This window comes from Elaeis guineensis, chromosome 4, assembly GCF_000442705.2.
Source record: "Elaeis guineensis isolate ETL-2024a chromosome 4, EG11, whole genome shotgun sequence".
NCBI classification, from domain to species: Eukaryota; Viridiplantae; Streptophyta; class Magnoliopsida; order Arecales; family Arecaceae; genus Elaeis; species Elaeis guineensis.
This window is the reverse complement of record NC_025996.2, coordinates 56,979,156-56,995,745: the sequence shown is the minus strand read 5'-3', so window position 1 is coordinate 56,995,745 and position 16,590 is coordinate 56,979,156. Positions and strand designations below refer to the sequence as shown.

Here is a 16,590-nt window from a genome sequence, read left to right as displayed (position 1 = left end):
TGCTCGATTCGCTATTGGAACCCAAATAATTATTTTATGGTTGTTTCAGTTGTGGAACTGCATTTAGTTGACGGAAGAAGGGGATGCGGAGGGAAGCTTTCGTCAAGTATATTTTCTTTTGGAATGCTTACCGTTAAACAACTTTATGTTTATTATTCTTGCAGTCACGCTTATCATGAATGATTTTATAAATGATGATCCGGTACCAGTCGAACCTTTATGATGTGGCGGACAGCCCCTTTGGTACCCCGCTGATCTTACACTGAAGACTGATCCTGTGGCAATCTAGGACCAAGACATAGCTATGGTAGTCCTGCCCTATCTTGGTTGTGTGCATCTAGATAATGGTGGCATGAGAGTTTTGTGGAATCCTCCAACATGTTGGGTGATATGGTTATCGTTATTAAGTAAATACCTACGCTTTGATTGCAAGGTACACTAGCCGTTTTTTAGCTTAAAAGTTCAAACATATCTGTTCTCACAAGGGAGTGGTCCTGAACCAGGGATGATACCATGGTCAGAAGTACTGGTTGTTAATGGTGGCAGGTCAACACCTCGAGACAGCTAAAAAGAGATCCTCCTACTTTAATAGCCACTCGTGAAGGGCGCGTTTTATTTCTTTTTCGCTTTCTTCCAAATCCAGTGATGTTGCATCACTGATTACCTCAACCTTTTGGCCAAGCTGTTGTGCTGGTCTCCAACTTTCATTATATTTATATACTTTAGTTATCGCAAACCAAGGGAACAAGAATGACAGCCCAGAATAATTGCTTGGAAATATGGTAGCTTAGCGCCCAGAGGACCAGGTACAAGGCAGAATAATAATTTGTAATATTTTATTTATAACAAGCTCTCTGCCTAGAGAGAGAGAGAGAGAGAGGAACTGTTGCAGCTTGGCCTTTTCCATGCCCACGCCCACATCTTTTGAAGGCTTTGCAAGTTATTGTTCTGACTTTGAACTGACATGAATTATTTAGTCCACCGCAGGTTTGTATGTTATAGTTTCCATGCGCGAGCTATGCACGTTAAATATATAAAAGAATAAAACGAAAAAAACTAGTGATGGAAGAAAAGAATAATCATGATCAATAACTGAAAAGGACATAGGAGACTTTTGTGGGGAAGTTTGAGAATAATTTGTTTTAAAAGCTTAATTCCTCGTTGTATTAAGAAGACCAAAAGTGCTGAATTGAGATGCACTTGACCCACTTGGACTAGTTCATTGATTTTATTTAAGCAAAACAAAGTTGCCAAGTCCATACATCACCTATTGCTGTACGATGTAACATAGTTGCTTTTCTTCTCTCTTCTTCTTGGAAACCCATCATGCACAAGTTGATAAATGATTTAAGTCTGGTCTTCCATAAGAATCATGCCATAAGATCAAGTGGATGGACAGCTGTTATCACATGAAACAAGTTTATTGTTATGAAATATATGGTAACAGGCAGTTCTGCTTTGTTAAACACCAACTGCACTTTGAGGCTTTGTTCAATTTCCCTTGGAAAGAATATATGAATGCTGGCTAGTTCAGATCATGCACACGAGTTCTGACTTGGAGAACAATTTGGCTGGTGGCAGGTATTCAAACTTCAAAAATCTGTGAAGATGTTGGCAAAAGATTGTGAAGAATTTGGATAACCAATTTGGAAAAAAAAAAAAAAGAATGTATGCCTTTTTATGCATTTATTTATATTTTATATTTTTCTCAATAAAATATATATGTTGATGTGCATAGAAACAAGCATGGAAAAGGCAAGATCTCAAAAACCAGTGGTACCACCAAGTTTAACAATAGATGGAATCATTTATATGCGATCAAGTGGTACCCCTTGAATAATTTGTGAAGAGTAACATCAATAAATCGAAAAGTTCATAGACTATATAATAGTTCATAACTAATTAAATTGCTAGAGAATAATTCAGAAAGTCGTTCTCTCTCTTTTTTCTAACAATTCAGATAATATTCTTATAGACAAACATCTAACTACTGTTCTTAAGACAGACCATGATGCCCCATCTATATCCTCAATTCCCCTGTGCTCTCATGGCAGGAACGAATAGAAAATTTATTTAAGAAAAGCCACCAATCATAGTGAACCACACCACTCTCCTCTTGCCACCTTGCTGGGGAAGAAGTAATCGGGGACGTGATATGTTTTAAAATTGCAGATGTGTAATGTTCAACTACTGTAGACCTCAAGATCAAGAACTAGCAGGGAAGTTTGAGCATTCAATATATAATAAACAATAGCCAGTAGAGGGGGCATGTTTTCCGATGTGAGTTTCCAGTCAAATGTTCTTGCCTTGCTTTCCGTGGTGTAAAACTTGGGATGCCCGCCCCTTCCAGGTTTTATGCCGTTCTGGCCTGGAGTTTGATGCACTTGTAACAACTACTCACCCATCCGTGTGTTGTTGGGGCCTGTGTATGAACTATAAATTAGTCCCATATTCTTGGGAGGCTTTCAGTTCACCGAGGAGAAAGGCATTGATCTAAGTGCAGATCGCAGGAGCAAGCATTGCCATTTGCTGGCAAACAGCAGAAGGCGAGGTAAGAATTTGTTCCATGGCTTCTCTTCTACTGGCTTAGTGCTCGTCGGCACGTAGTGATTACTGCATATCATGCTCTGCATTCACTAACAGTCCATTTAAACCAGGTATTTGGACTCTTTCTCCATCTCTTCTTGGCAGACTTGAACATCCACGTATGAGAGGAGAAATCACAGAAAACAAAGATTGCTTTAGAGTTCGTTGGAACGTATCTCCTTTTAGATCATGGAGAAAATAAGGATTATGATTGTGAACTACGTCGCTAATATGGACTTTGTTAACCAACCATCAATTAAATTTAGAGGACAAAAGAGAAGGAGAAATTTATGTGACAATTTTTTATTGAAAGCATGACTGTCCAACAATGCAAGTCAAGTAGACAAAGCAATATTGGCTAAAAATCCCCCTTTCCTTTGCATTAATCTGTCCATATAATCGCATGAGAAAAAATAACACTAGGATTAGGACTTTTTTAGGAATAATATTCACTACTGATTTTGTGGATTGATGTCTGCATAAAAGAATAACTGGTTATATTCTTCCAGGTTCATCTTCTCGATATATTTCGGACCCAACAATGTCTTTAAAATTTGTTACTCACATCGAGGAAAGTCATCTCTTCATATGGACCTTTGTGGTTGTACTCCTATTCTTCTTCATTTTTCTGAAACTGTCGCAATGTGATCAAAGAAAGAAGATTGGTAGGAATTCGATGAAATTGCCACCAGGCGGACGAGGTTGGCCTTTGATTGGTGATAGCATCAAGTGGTATAAAGCTGTAGTAAGTTCTCATCCTCCAAGATATGTGGAAGACCAGGTGAAGAGGTATGTGGCACTAAAATTGTCTTTGAAGGGTTTCATTTGACTTTTCTCCAGAGTCATAGCTACATTCATTTATATCTTCTTAGTATAAATACATTCATTTTATTTATCTGTTTCTGCCAAAGAGACTTTCAACACGATATCGATTCTATCTTGCTTCACAATCATGTTATTGATTAAACAACTTTGTCCTGAAAATAGGGTTGTGAATGCCACCATTATGAACCAAAATTGGAATCTCTCCTCAGTGCAAGCACTGAGGCAGACTTAAGTCTTGTCTGTTAATCTAACCAGTTGATTACTGTAGCTAAAACCTATTCTAAAGGTGATCCACAAATCAATACCTCTTTTATTCTTTGGAAATGATTCCAAATTAAATAATTTTTAGGTAGGAAAATGTTGCTTTAACCATTCAAAAATTGAGGCAGAAGCAATAGGAATCATCTGAATAGTGATGAGACTCCATGAATTACCACACAGCGAGATCTTTATGAATAATTTTGATGTTTTGAATTCATGTTTCAAGTGGAAACATAGATTCACATGACAATACTAACATAATTGAACTGTTACAGGTATGGGAAAATATTCACATGCAACCTCTTTGGTAGACAAGCTGTTGTCTCAGCTGATCCGCACTTCAACCGATTTGTTATGCAAAATGAAGGGAAATTATTCAAGTCATGCTATCCAAAATCATTCTGTGATTTGGTTGGGAAGAATGGAGTGATTGTGGTGCAGGGAGAACAGCAGAGGAAGTTTCATGGGATTGCAGTGAACATGATGAAGTTGGAAAAACTTAATTCAAATCCCCAATTCTTAGGAGATGTCCAGATGGTCATGCTTCAGACATTAAGCAGTCTACAAGAAAACCAAGTTGTAATGCTTCAAGATATCTGCAGGAAGGTAAGTGTAGCCCACCAAAGAGCTTGCTTCTCTAAGTTTTGTTCCTCCCTTTATTTTCTCTTAAGAATTGGGACCAATGAACACACCGGAAAGAAGCAACCTGAAAGTTTGATTTATGCTGTTCAAAGGTGGCCATAAATCTGATGGTTAATCAGCTATTGGGAGTTTCAAGTGAGTCTGAGATCGACGAGATGGCCTGCTTGTTCTCTGATTTTGTTGATGGGTGCCTTTCTGTTCCAATCAACTTGCCTGGATTTGCTTATTACACTGCAATGAAGGTGACTAAATTAACATGCCCTATCTACTTCATATGTAAAGATCAATATCTCCTTAAATACTTCGGAGAAAATTTACTATGTTGCGCAAAAGATTGTCCACTATAAGATAATCATATATTTTCTTGTGTAACATAGCAAATTGCAGACAAACTCTAGTTTCCCCACACTTTGTTTTTTAATGCAAGTCCCAGTCTTGATGATGAGACAGAAAATTCCATGAATGCAAAAATTAGAGGTTAAAGATCTTCTAGTTGCATATTCTTGGGATCACCTTGGAGATTTCTCTCATGGTCTTGTTGAACATAACAGGCAAGAGATACCATCATTAAAAAGATCAAGAAGATGATACAGATACGAGGCGGAATCCCAGGTCAGCAGCAGGCAATGGGGTCCTTGGTAGACTAGTTGAGGATGAAAACTTGCCTGATGATGTTGTTGCAGACTTCATTATAAATCTCCTATTTGCTGGAAATGAGACAACAGCTAAAACAATGCTCTTTGCTATTTATTTCCTCACTCACTGCCCCAAGGCATTAGAGCAACTACTGGTAAGGAGAGGTGCTTGCAATGCTAATGCCACAAATTATTTGCTGCATTTTGCTTTTTGGTGTCTTGCTCTGAGATAGACATCAGTAAGCAGTCATAACAAAATATAGCTAGTTTTTTTTATTGTCTTAAACCTTCAGAGATTGCATACGTTCAAAATGATAAGTTGCTGCATATTTTGAGTCTAATTCTGTGCTCTACTTCTCCCCTTCTTTTATCATATGACCAAAAGTAAAATCCTTTTCTCATTGTGTATTCAATCTTTGAGCAGGTTGAGCAGCAGAATATTGGAAGGATGGCTCACAAAGACATGCTTGTATGGGAGGATTATGAAGCGATGCCATTTACTCGATGTGTATGAAATTTATCAGTTATAATTCCTTTTTAGTTTCTTATTTTAGTTTCCTATTTCAGCATTCTAATTGATCTGGTGAAGATTAGAAACATATTCAATGTAAGGAAGGAGACCATGAGAGGTTGGCTTCCCATGCCTTATGATTAGGAAGTTGAACTAATGGCCTTATACAAACTAATGACCTTATTCTTTATTTTAAAAACTTGAAAGTCCCGTGAGGCAAGAACTACCGAAGGGTATGATGAAGTGAAACAATGAAATGAGTCTCTCTTGCCATATCTCTTCTATAAGGTCTTGAAAGATAAAACAACCTCAGATATAAAATAGTATTCCTTACAGTCTCATGCAACAGTAACACGGCTTTTATTGAATTTGGTGGTATGCAGGTTGTTTATGAAACGCTTAGACTTGGAGGAATAGCAATATGGTTAATGAGGGAGGCAAAAGTGGATGCTGAATATCAAGGTAATAGCATTTTATGTCTTCATCACTTATCCAATCAAATTCATGCCTTTTCTCTTCGTTATATGCATCAATAGGTATTGTTTTTGATAGGTGTGAAAGGCAGATGATCACTTAGATAAAAATTATGAGAAGAAAGTTCAAAGAGATTTATGTGACATGCATGTAGACTTCATTATAGGAATGATTGGAGGACTCTTAAAGCTAACTAAAGCAAAAAGAGAAGCCAAAAATAAATAAATAAAAAAAAAGCTTAAAAGAAAGAAAGGACCTTTGTTATATTCTAAAATCATCATCTCCAAAGTCACTATGATACTATCCTTGAATTACTCCTTTAAATTTGAGAAATTAGAGGAAATTAACAGAAGTAGATGAAAATGAGTGTTGATTTCCTCTAGCATGCTAATAGTAATGCCTAGATTGTCCAGATTTAGTATTCCATTTTCATTTGCCATCCTCCCTTTTTATCATCTTAATATGCTTTATTCCAAGGAGCTTTATCCATATGAGTTAAAATCCCTTAAGCCAATTATGTATTTAATTCAACTTATTATCATCATCCTTTTTTAACTAGTTATGTTCTTCCTTTGTTTTATTTGTTGTCTGACTTATTTATCTCTTCATTTGCATGATCTAGGCCACATGTGAAATGGAATGTTAAGCTTAATATATATTGTTGATCCATTCTCTATCAGTATAAGATTTTGGACTAAGTTATTACTTGATACTTCAACTGTCAGATAATAAGTGACAAGTAGATTGGGTTGCATCTTAGTATGTTAATTTAAATGAATAAATAAAAATGATCAAAAGACTCATAACCATAGCATACTAAAGTAGATGTATTATTTTTTAAAAGAAGATTTTCTCAAGGACAATATACATATGCAAGCAAAAATTATAGAGTAAAATGCAAAAGATATCTTGGAAAGCAAAATAAGAACTGCAGTTATTAAGGGTAAAAATCAACAGCAGCACGTCTAGTTTATTTGAAATGGTATATGATGATTTTAACTAAATAAAATTATCTCATTATTTTTGTTTTTTTTTCTTTTGTTCATTGTTTGCCAGATTTTGTCATCCCAAAAGGGTCCTTTGTAGTTCCCTTTCTCTCAGCGGTACATTTGGATGAGAATATATACCCTGGGGCTTTAAATTTCCACCCATGGAGGTGGATGGAGCAAGAAAATAAGGTTAGCTTTTTACTTTATGAAAAAATTCATGATTATTAATTTATCGATTACACTTTATATATGTGTCTAATAATTTGTATTATTTTGGTCAAAAGAAAAAAAATTCTTCCTTAATTTTCTTTTGGATCAAAGCTTATAGGTTTTTATACACTGATTTGAATATGAACCTTATTTTTGACTCATTTCAAATTTTTAGGGATTAATTATGTAGTGACTATAATTTTTAGAAGCTATAGCTAATCTTGAATAACTTGATTCATCATCAGAACATTTATTCCAAGTTATACTGTGGACATATGAACATGCCTATAGTTCCTCTTGTTAGATTAAGTTCCTTTCTTTTCTATATACTTAGAAACTCAAGTTGTCTGTATATATTGATAACCATTTTCTAATCTTTTTGGTTTTAAAGGAGAAGAGAAATTGGAGAACTAGTCCTTTCTACACGCCTTTTGGAGGAGGTGCTCGATATTGTCCTGGGGCTGAATTAGCTCATCTTCAAATTGCTCTCTTTTTGCATCACTTTGCCACTAAATACAGGTTTATATATTTTTCCTTCTCCTATGAATTATGAGAATTTGCATATAATTCTACTATTTGATACACTTTTATATAAGAAATATGAAAAATGATTCAACTTGTAGAGAACTTAAATAAAGAAATATTTTCGATAATATAATTAGATAATATTTCTCAACAAAGATATTAATTGGATAATGTTAAAATGAGATAATTAGAACAATCCAAATATACATTAATGCATATAATAATAATAATAATAATAATAATAATAATAATAATAATAATAATAATAATAATAATAATAATAATAATTATTATTATTATTATTATTATTATTATTATTATTACATTCCAATTCTGATAATAATGCAGCAAGGAGCAGGTTCATGACCACTCATTTTCACAGGCATGGCCGATGTTTTGGCCTAGTCCATATAATTTTGGAGATAAATCCAATTCATGAACTCCAAAATCATTGAAACCATATGAAAACTAAATAACCAACTAATAGCATTTATTGGTACACATATTTATGGATATTATGTATTGCACATTTGAAGGGGTTGTATGGTTGGTATCTACATCTATACACTTGATAGCTCAAAAATATATAGTTGGTAGGTCTTTGTTACATTTTAGTTTAGCTTGTATTATACATTTACACTATAAGTAGTTTGTGTGTCCTTTACCTACATCAAAGATCGATTGTATTGAATATAGATTTATAGGTTCTGACATACTATGCATTGGATCTCTCAACAATATTTTATTTAATAGATAATCTATCTTTGATCAGGTAGATTTGAGGTTGCAAATGTTATTTAATTATGTTGTTAGACTAAATCCAATACAAAACTACATGAGGAAACTCAGTTTTCACATTTCTATTTTTTTTTTTTACATGCTCATAGGTACCACAACTTGCAAGAACCTTCATATGAAAATTTTCCAAATCATATGATTCAATTTATGAAATGTCACCTACTTGATGTCTATGTCACACACTTATTATTCATGAATAAGCAATTAAATGTAGATTGAAAATGCTGTCAATGAAATTATGGGAACTAATTGAAATATTTGTATAAAAAAAAAAAGCAGGTGGGTCCAACTCAAGGATGATCAAATGTCATTCTTCCCTTCAGCTCGCTTGGTTAATGGGTTTCAAATTTGTATCACCAAGAATACGGATGCAGTTCTAGTTCAATGAAATCTTGTCTATATTTGCTTGGAGGTTTTGCCTAAGTTGCATTTCAAAGCACTGATGCTATAATTGTATACTATTTAGTTAGTTTATTATGTAAATTCTTCTTTCTCTTATAAAATCATGTATGTGTTTTTCCTACATGCATACAAGATGTGTATGTACGTGCTTATGCAAAGGAGTCCAATACATATTTCTTTTTCATACTTTGCAAAGATTCATTGTCAAATTTCATGTTTTCTAAAATGCCACAACATAATTGACATTGTTGTACTTTTTCTATCATGTTTGAACATATCATGGAACTCCCTAGTGAAGTCTTGTCCAAGTGTGATATAGAAGACTGGTGACAAGCCAAATAACTATGAGTAGATATGCAAGGGTGTGCCACTAGTACTAAATCAAACGGAAAGTGATTGAAAGAAGGATAGAGACAACATGGGTCTAGGTATTTTGATCTTTAAAGATTTTTATCATTATTACACCATCATTCAAAGAAGATGGAAAAGAGATGTAGCATTGGACTTGATAGAAGATGTAGGATTAATTATAGTAGGGGTCTAGCACAGGCTACATTAGTAAAAGCTAAGTAATTATTGGTGGTCCGCTTGCTGATCAAATCCTCATCACTTTGATTTCTATCATCGCAGCCAAGATCTAAAGGTGTAGGGCCACTTTTGTTGTCCTAAGATTCCATGAGAGATCTATCTTAGATGTTAGGCCGACGATGGATAGAGGATCGAGACTGCTTAGATCTGGAGAGTGGTCGCTCATCCTAAGATGAGGCTCTTTTTCTGAAGCTTACTTGGGATTGGCTTCTGATGTACATGCCTCTCAGAGATAGGGGTATGGAGCTTCCAGCTTCGTGCCTAACTTATGGACAGGAGGACGAGTTGATGGAGCTTCCATTTTATGTTGTTTGAGGGCAAAACTGATTTGGAGGAGGATGGGTGGCCAGCCTTGGAAGGTGAGTAGTGGCCCTTGGCTGGAGTCTTTCCTGATTGTGATCTGTTAGAGTATGGTTGAGAGGATGACCTGCACCTGGGGGATTCAATGGCTTATGTTGCCTACAAATTTGGCTTTTTAGGAATAGCATGGTCTTTGAAGGTGTGGAGTTGCCTACGCATGGGTGTTGAGAGAGCCATCTGTCTGGCTATAGTGTGTAGCTATTTCCATGTTGTCGGCCTGTCACTTGATGCCCCCAATCTTTGGGATTCTTTGCTACTTCTATAGCGGTCCGGAGAGTTATTTTCACATCTTAGGAGCCCCCACCTTTAGGATTCATCAAAATGAATTTTGATGGCAGTGTCATAGATGGTAGGAGCAGTGCGGACTTTGTCATCCGAGATCCAGATGCTAGATTACTTACACAAGGGGTTCTTATCTTTCTGAGCTTCTATCCCCGAAGTTGAGCTTCATGCCGCTTGGATGGGCATTATCTATACCGGTTAGGAGATGCGGATGGAAAAAATTTTATAGAGAAAAATTCTACCATTATTATTCACTTCTCCATGATATCTGGACTGCTCTTCGTCTTTCAGTCACGATGTCTGTCTGGCATATTTTTTGGAAGGTAAATAGTACGGCACATTGGGTTGCATCTTATATATATTGCAGAGCATTTCGAAGACTGAACCTGGAGATCGGATGAGACATGCCTACCGCCCTGTGGGATCTTTTATATTCTGATTTTATAGGCTGTGCTCATACTAGAGTAGTATGATCGCCCACTTGTACCAAAAAAAGAACATGCTAAGTTATAGCTACTCCTAAGATAGAAGCTATAGTAGAATAAAATAACATAAAATACATTAGATTGATTGTCGAAGGATCTCTTATAAAGTGCAATTTTTATTGCTTTATACTACCAAATAACAACTGCATACCCTGATATTAGCCATCATGCCTGGCCTTCAATCCTAGTAATTTTGATAACTAACACCGTTGTTCTTCATTATGAATGTTTGCTAGCACTATTTCTCTGCAAGGTCCATAATATCTTACTAGATCATTTGTATGATACTACATTTTCCATATCAAGCAACCAAACAACTATAATTAGGTGGAACTTTTAACCATATACAACTAAAGGATTTTATTTTTGGTGATTGCAATTCAATTGCAGCATAAGCAGTTTGAATTGTCAGCAAAGAAATGACATATTAATAGCAACCGTTCATGTTAGGCACTAATTTGGCTAATACTTGGTAGCAGAACAATCTGATTTTAGGATCTAAAATTCACATACTTGTTAGGAAGGGAAACAAAAGGTCAGTTGCCTAGCCATTAAAGCCTGCAATGTTCATTTAGGCAATTTTGGATTATAATTTTTCTTGTAAATATTGATTTAAGAACTAGATGCAGATGTAATGGGTTCTATTATGAATGACTACACTGGAAGCTGAACCTTTGTCCTATCAACAAGGAACAAAAAAAAGCAAACCAACTAAAGTTAGAGTTTCAATTTTGAGCTTTAAATCATATGCATGTTTGGTCTTGCACAACTTTTTAGTAAATTTTAAAATAAAGGTATTTTCTAAAACATAAAATGTGTTTGACCAGTGCTTCTAAAACGAGCAAGAATTATTAAAAAAAGTGCTTTCCAGTGAAGCAAAATAAAACTAGCTTCTAGTTACTTTTTTTCCCCCCATATAATTGCTCCATGTCTTTCAAATATGGTAAGCTTATAATGATGAGTATTCTACAATATGTGTTTGTGAAATGGTAAAAATATCAAAGAGCATTATAAGAATATAATGAACATGATTTTAAAAAAATGATGTTTGAAAAGAAGAAGCGATGCGTAACACAAAGGTAGAGGATAGGGATTTGGAGCTTTCCACAAAATAAAGAACTCAAATCAAGAAAGAATAGAGGTTTTCCTTTCCAAGTTGGTCAAGTCACTTGATGGCCAAATCAAGGTCTTGGATCTGAATATTGGCTTCATCAGGATCTGGAGGTTAGGGGTATTTGGAATTCCTTTTAGAGTTGCCCATCATTTAGGAGCCTCTTTTATGACCCAGAATGTATACAGAAGCCTGTGCTTATACCAACAGGGTGGAGAGAGGATGTCACCTAGAGGAGGAGAAGAAGTGGGGTTGGGGAGGGGATGGAATGGGTTGCATGAATTAAGGTTGATTACCTCCCCTTTTTTTTTTTTCCTTTTTTTTCTTTTTTTTTTTTTTTTCTCTCCTTTTTTTTTTCCTTAAAAAAAAGTTGATTGATGCTTATAACATGACCTAAAATATGTATAAAATATTAAAAATATAGTATGAAAGTATGTGGATGCGTGGACTATCTCCATATAGAGCGATCTATGGATCAAATCTTTCACGATTAGAAATTTCCCAACCACCACCGCATATGGTATTTTCTTGGACAAATTATCCTGGCATCCAAACATGCCCTATATACCGCTTAGAATAGATAAGGCTCTTCTCTTATGGGGCAGGCAAAACAAAGAATAATGGGCTATTAGCACTAAAAGGAATCCAAGAAGACTCAAGGATTTATAACAAGACTTTGGTTCAACTTCACAGATAAAATTTGGCTTTTAGAACTTCGAGTTTGGGAGATTCTAATAAAATTTCATGAAAGAGGATGAACAGTAAAATTTGAAAATAGTAAAATTTGAAGAAGATAAATAAACAGTAAAATTTGAATAGTAAAGCTTGCGGAAGATAAATAGTAAAAACGGTCGTCATATTGACTTCCAAGATTGTTCCCTTGGCCAGTCAATCCTGATCTTTACTAATGTGGGCTTACAGCCATGATTAAACTACCAACGTGATTGTGTGCAAAAAAATAAATAACTATCGAACCTTCTCTTTGCATAGCCGGCTTTCTCCGCTCACAACTATGCCAGAGGTAGATTAATAGTTAGTTGAAGATCAACAGTATTTGAGAGAAACAAGAAATAGTAATATTATTGATGGATAATTTTTACAGATTTTGACAAAAACATATTCCAAAACAAAGACCATACCAAGTGTAATGAAAAAAGTAAGATGGTCACTGATTTTGGTAATTCTAGCTGATTGCAAATGACTGTAGACGAATGTGTAAATAGCTAAGAAGTTGAAATTGATTGGTGTTGCGGCCAATCCCTCGTCGCCTGGTCGTCGGAAACGAGCGCCTGCAAAAGAAGTCCGCACTGATCGGAGGTGACTCCGGTGGGGATCCTCCGACGGTCAAGTTAGAGAGGAGACTAGGCAACAGTAGAAAAGAATCAAGGAGCTCAACGAGAGAGAGAAAGAGAGGGAGAGTAAGCCCAAGGAGTTTCAAAGGGATCTCCTGCAGTACTGTTGCCTTCTCCATTTTATAGTAGAGCGTGGCATGGCGCCGTCATTAATGACGCAGACAATGGGAGAGTTATCAAATCGTCGGAGGCTGTCAGGATCACCGTGGGACTGTCAAATCATCGTGGGGCTGTCAAATCACTAGGGTTGACCCATGTCTTAGGTGGGACAGTATCCCAGGGCGGCTACGCCGCATGCCTTTGTCAGGGCGGCGGCCCTCAGCAGCCGTACGGTGTTCGGAGGAGCCGACCGACTGTGTGTCGGCGTCTGGTTGTGGAGTGTCGGGTGAAAATCCAGGGACCCTCCAACGTCAGTCGGGCGTGTTGCGGGAGTCGGATATCGGGCTCCACGGTTCGGTCAGTCGGGAATGGAGAGGGTCTGCCCGACCGGCGTATACTCGGTCGGATGGTGTCGGCAGTTATCGGTTGGTGCGGTCGGTAGAGTCGGGCGCCGGTCAGGCGGGCTGATGGTGAGTCGGCATGAGAGGGACCGGTCGGTATATCCCAACAGTTGCCCCCCCACTCCTGAGTCGGATGGCGTGCAGGCCAGCGTCCTCACATGGGCGCGGCGTCGGGCGAAAGGAGTGGATACCCATCGCATTATGCTCCGGCTCTGGCGACCGTACCAATATTCAGTTCGGTGCCAGACGTCTCACGTACGTCAGGCGACTTGTCGGTGTCAGACGTTCCGTCGGTGTCAGGCATCCCGTCGGTGTCAGATGTCCCATCGGTATCAGGCATCCCGTCGGTGTCAGGCGTCCTATCGGGAACGGAAACCGCCGTTTCCGCTGTCTCTTCGGGAACGCGAACCACCACGGCTTTTCCGCCGCATGGCAGGGGGCCATTGGGCCGGATCCGCTCAAGCGGATGGAGGTAACGTGGCCTGATCTGAGGGCAGGTGCGTCAACCGTCGGACCGAAGGAGGGCCCAGATGTCGCCATGTGTCAGATCTGGGAGATCCTCGCTGATTGTGCTTTCATCTCGGCCATCGGGGGCGCTATATATACAGGGTCACTTGCATCCGAATTTTTACTTTTCAAACTTGCTGTCGAGATCCTGGCCATGTGGTCCCTTGCCTCAGGTAACCGTCCCGTGTCCTCCCTTAGAAAGTCTTTTTCCCTAGGAGCCTTCATCTTGTCCTTTATCTTCTTCCTCGCTTCCTCATCGTTCTCTTCCTTCTTCCCCTCATTCTTTGACTTCTGTTCCAGCGTAATGGCTAGAACATCTCCACGAGGAAGTCGGTCGAAAAATCCGACTGATGATTCTCGTCGACCCCAGAGGTGGAGGTCTCTTCACTTTCGGGGCCGAACGTTGATCGGCTCCGGGAGCAGTACTGCATCCCAGAGTAGTTCCAATGTTCGCCCCTGGAGCCGATGGTCGGGTTAACAACCCGCCTGCGGGCCAGGTGGCCTTCTACGTCGAGGACTTCCGGGCCGGTCTTCGCTTTTCGGTTTCGGAGTTCGTCGGAACGTGCTGAACTACTACGGACTGTGTCCGGTGCAGCTGGCGCGAACTCGGTCCGGCTGGTAGTCAGCTTTGCTCTGTTGTGTGGCTTTTGCCGACCAATCCTCGCATTTCACTCTTCCAAGCTTTTTTTGTTCTCCGACCCCACTTAAAGCTCGAGGGTGGTGGTATTTCAACCCTCGGAAGGGTCTCTCCTTTATCATGATCTTCCGTCGTCGATTCATGGATGGAAGAACCAGTTCTTCTTCGTCTCTTCCTCTGTTCCTTGGGGGTTCCCCTCCCCTGGGAGGACCCCCGAACCAACCAAACGAGAACAGTCAGGTGGAGGTCGGGGATCGGAAAGACTTCCACCGTCTGAAGGATATCTCTGTGCCGAAGCAGAGGGAGCTCGTCACCGAGCAGGCCCTGTACGACGCCAGTCTCAGCCCGGTTCCTCGCCTAGGTGTGTTTTTTTTTTGATGCTGATCCTCTATTGCCATTGCAGATATGCCATCGAGGATGAGATTGACGGCAGCCGACGTTCGGCAATACGCAGCGCAGAAGAGGCCGCGCAAGGGGCCGAACCATCGCGGCCTCCCAAGAGGCCTCAGGTAGCTCCGACAGTGGGAACGGAGTTTGTTTCTGAACGGGCGTCGACCGAGAGCCGGTCATTGGACTGTCGGTGCGACAGTGCCGACTGAAGTCCCGTCCGAGGAACCATCGGTTGAGGGAGCAGCCTCGCCCGAGGGACGGGCGGCCGAGGAATTGGTCGAGGGTGTGCCGGCTGCTCAGCCGGCGGAAGCGGTTTGGGCAGAGGTGCGCGAGCCCGAACAACCTGTGTCGGCGGCTACCGCTCCTTCGGGAGGGACCCAGTCGGGCTCAAGCATGCCCTCCCTTTCCGACATCAGGGCCTGGGTGTCCGCACGAGGGAAGGCCCCGATGGCACCTGGCGACGACAGGAGGTCGGTGGTGGCGAGCGTCGACCGACTCCCTATTTCCCGAAGGGGCGTTGGCCCTGGCCAACCACGACTTGGCCAGGAGGCTATGTTAGGCAGTTATCCTCCCAACCGATCATGAGGTCATGAAGAACCAGAGGGTATCTGACATGCTGTCTTCCTTTTACCCGACTGTGATTCGGGTAAGTCTCCTCCCTTTACTTTTCGTTTTCGTCATTGCCTTTCATAAGTTTGGTCTTCTGATGGTCGGTTTTATTGTCCGCAGCTGATTTACAATATGTCCGAATTGGAGGTCGGGTATCGGAGATTCGGCGATCTCCAGGCGGCCTGAAAAGACAAGGCCATGGCCGCTGAAGCCGACAAGGCGGTGTTGGTCGATCAGCTGCAGCAGTCGGTCGATCGGGAGGCCCGACTTGAGGGGGAGATCTCCCGCCTCTCCGAGGAGGTCTCCGACTCACTGGTGTTCTGGCCACTTCGGGGATCGAGCTGCAGTCAGCCCGAGATGATGCCAAGCGAAGTCCCGCACCGTTGCCACTGCATCGCGAGCGGGATGACTTCGCCAAGGAACTCAAGGCCGAACGCGAGCAGCTCTGAATCAGCTCAGGGAACCTCACCAAGGCTGAAGAGAACCTGTCCACCGCTCAGGCCGATGCGGACATAGCAAGGGCGGAGGCAGAGTCGGCAAAAGAAGCATGGGTCGGGCCGTAGAGGACTTCCACGACTCTGAGGAATACGGGAAGAACTTCTAGAGAGTGGCTTCCTTTCGTACCGTGTAGGGTACGAGGATGCTCGGGAAGCCGTCCGGAGCCGTATCCGGAGCTCGACCTCAGTAGCATCGTTCCGCCAGCATCGAAGGCCCAAGCCAAGGGAGAGATGGCCGACCCGCCGTCGGGAGATCGCACCGCTGTGGTGGAGGCAACGCAGATCAGCTGCCGAAGGCCAGGCGGCTTCGACCCCTGAAGCGGCTCCAACCCCTGAAGCCACCCCGACTCGAGGGATGCGCCGATCGCCCCCGGTCTTCTCCCGATGGAAGAAGCCGACTCCGGTGATTAGTCG

At 40.4% G+C, this 16,590-nt stretch overlaps 1 protein-coding gene across 1 annotated transcript; it reads left to right on the top strand.

The window, feature by feature from the left end:
- Positions 1–9,019, top strand: LOC105042506 (abietadienol/abietadienal oxidase). Its single transcript, XM_073256572.1, is given in 11 exon segments — positions 1–2,551; positions 3,096–3,375; positions 3,948–4,278; positions 4,407–4,556; positions 4,866–4,911; positions 4,914–5,104; positions 5,374–5,457; positions 5,844–5,922; positions 6,991–7,112; positions 7,525–7,652; positions 8,736–9,019. Coding segments are annotated over 10 exon segments (1,488 nt in total). The 5' UTR covers positions 1–2,551; positions 3,096–3,127; the 3' UTR covers positions 8,845–9,019.
- The last annotated feature ends 7,571 nt before the right edge of the window (positions 9,020–16,590 follow it).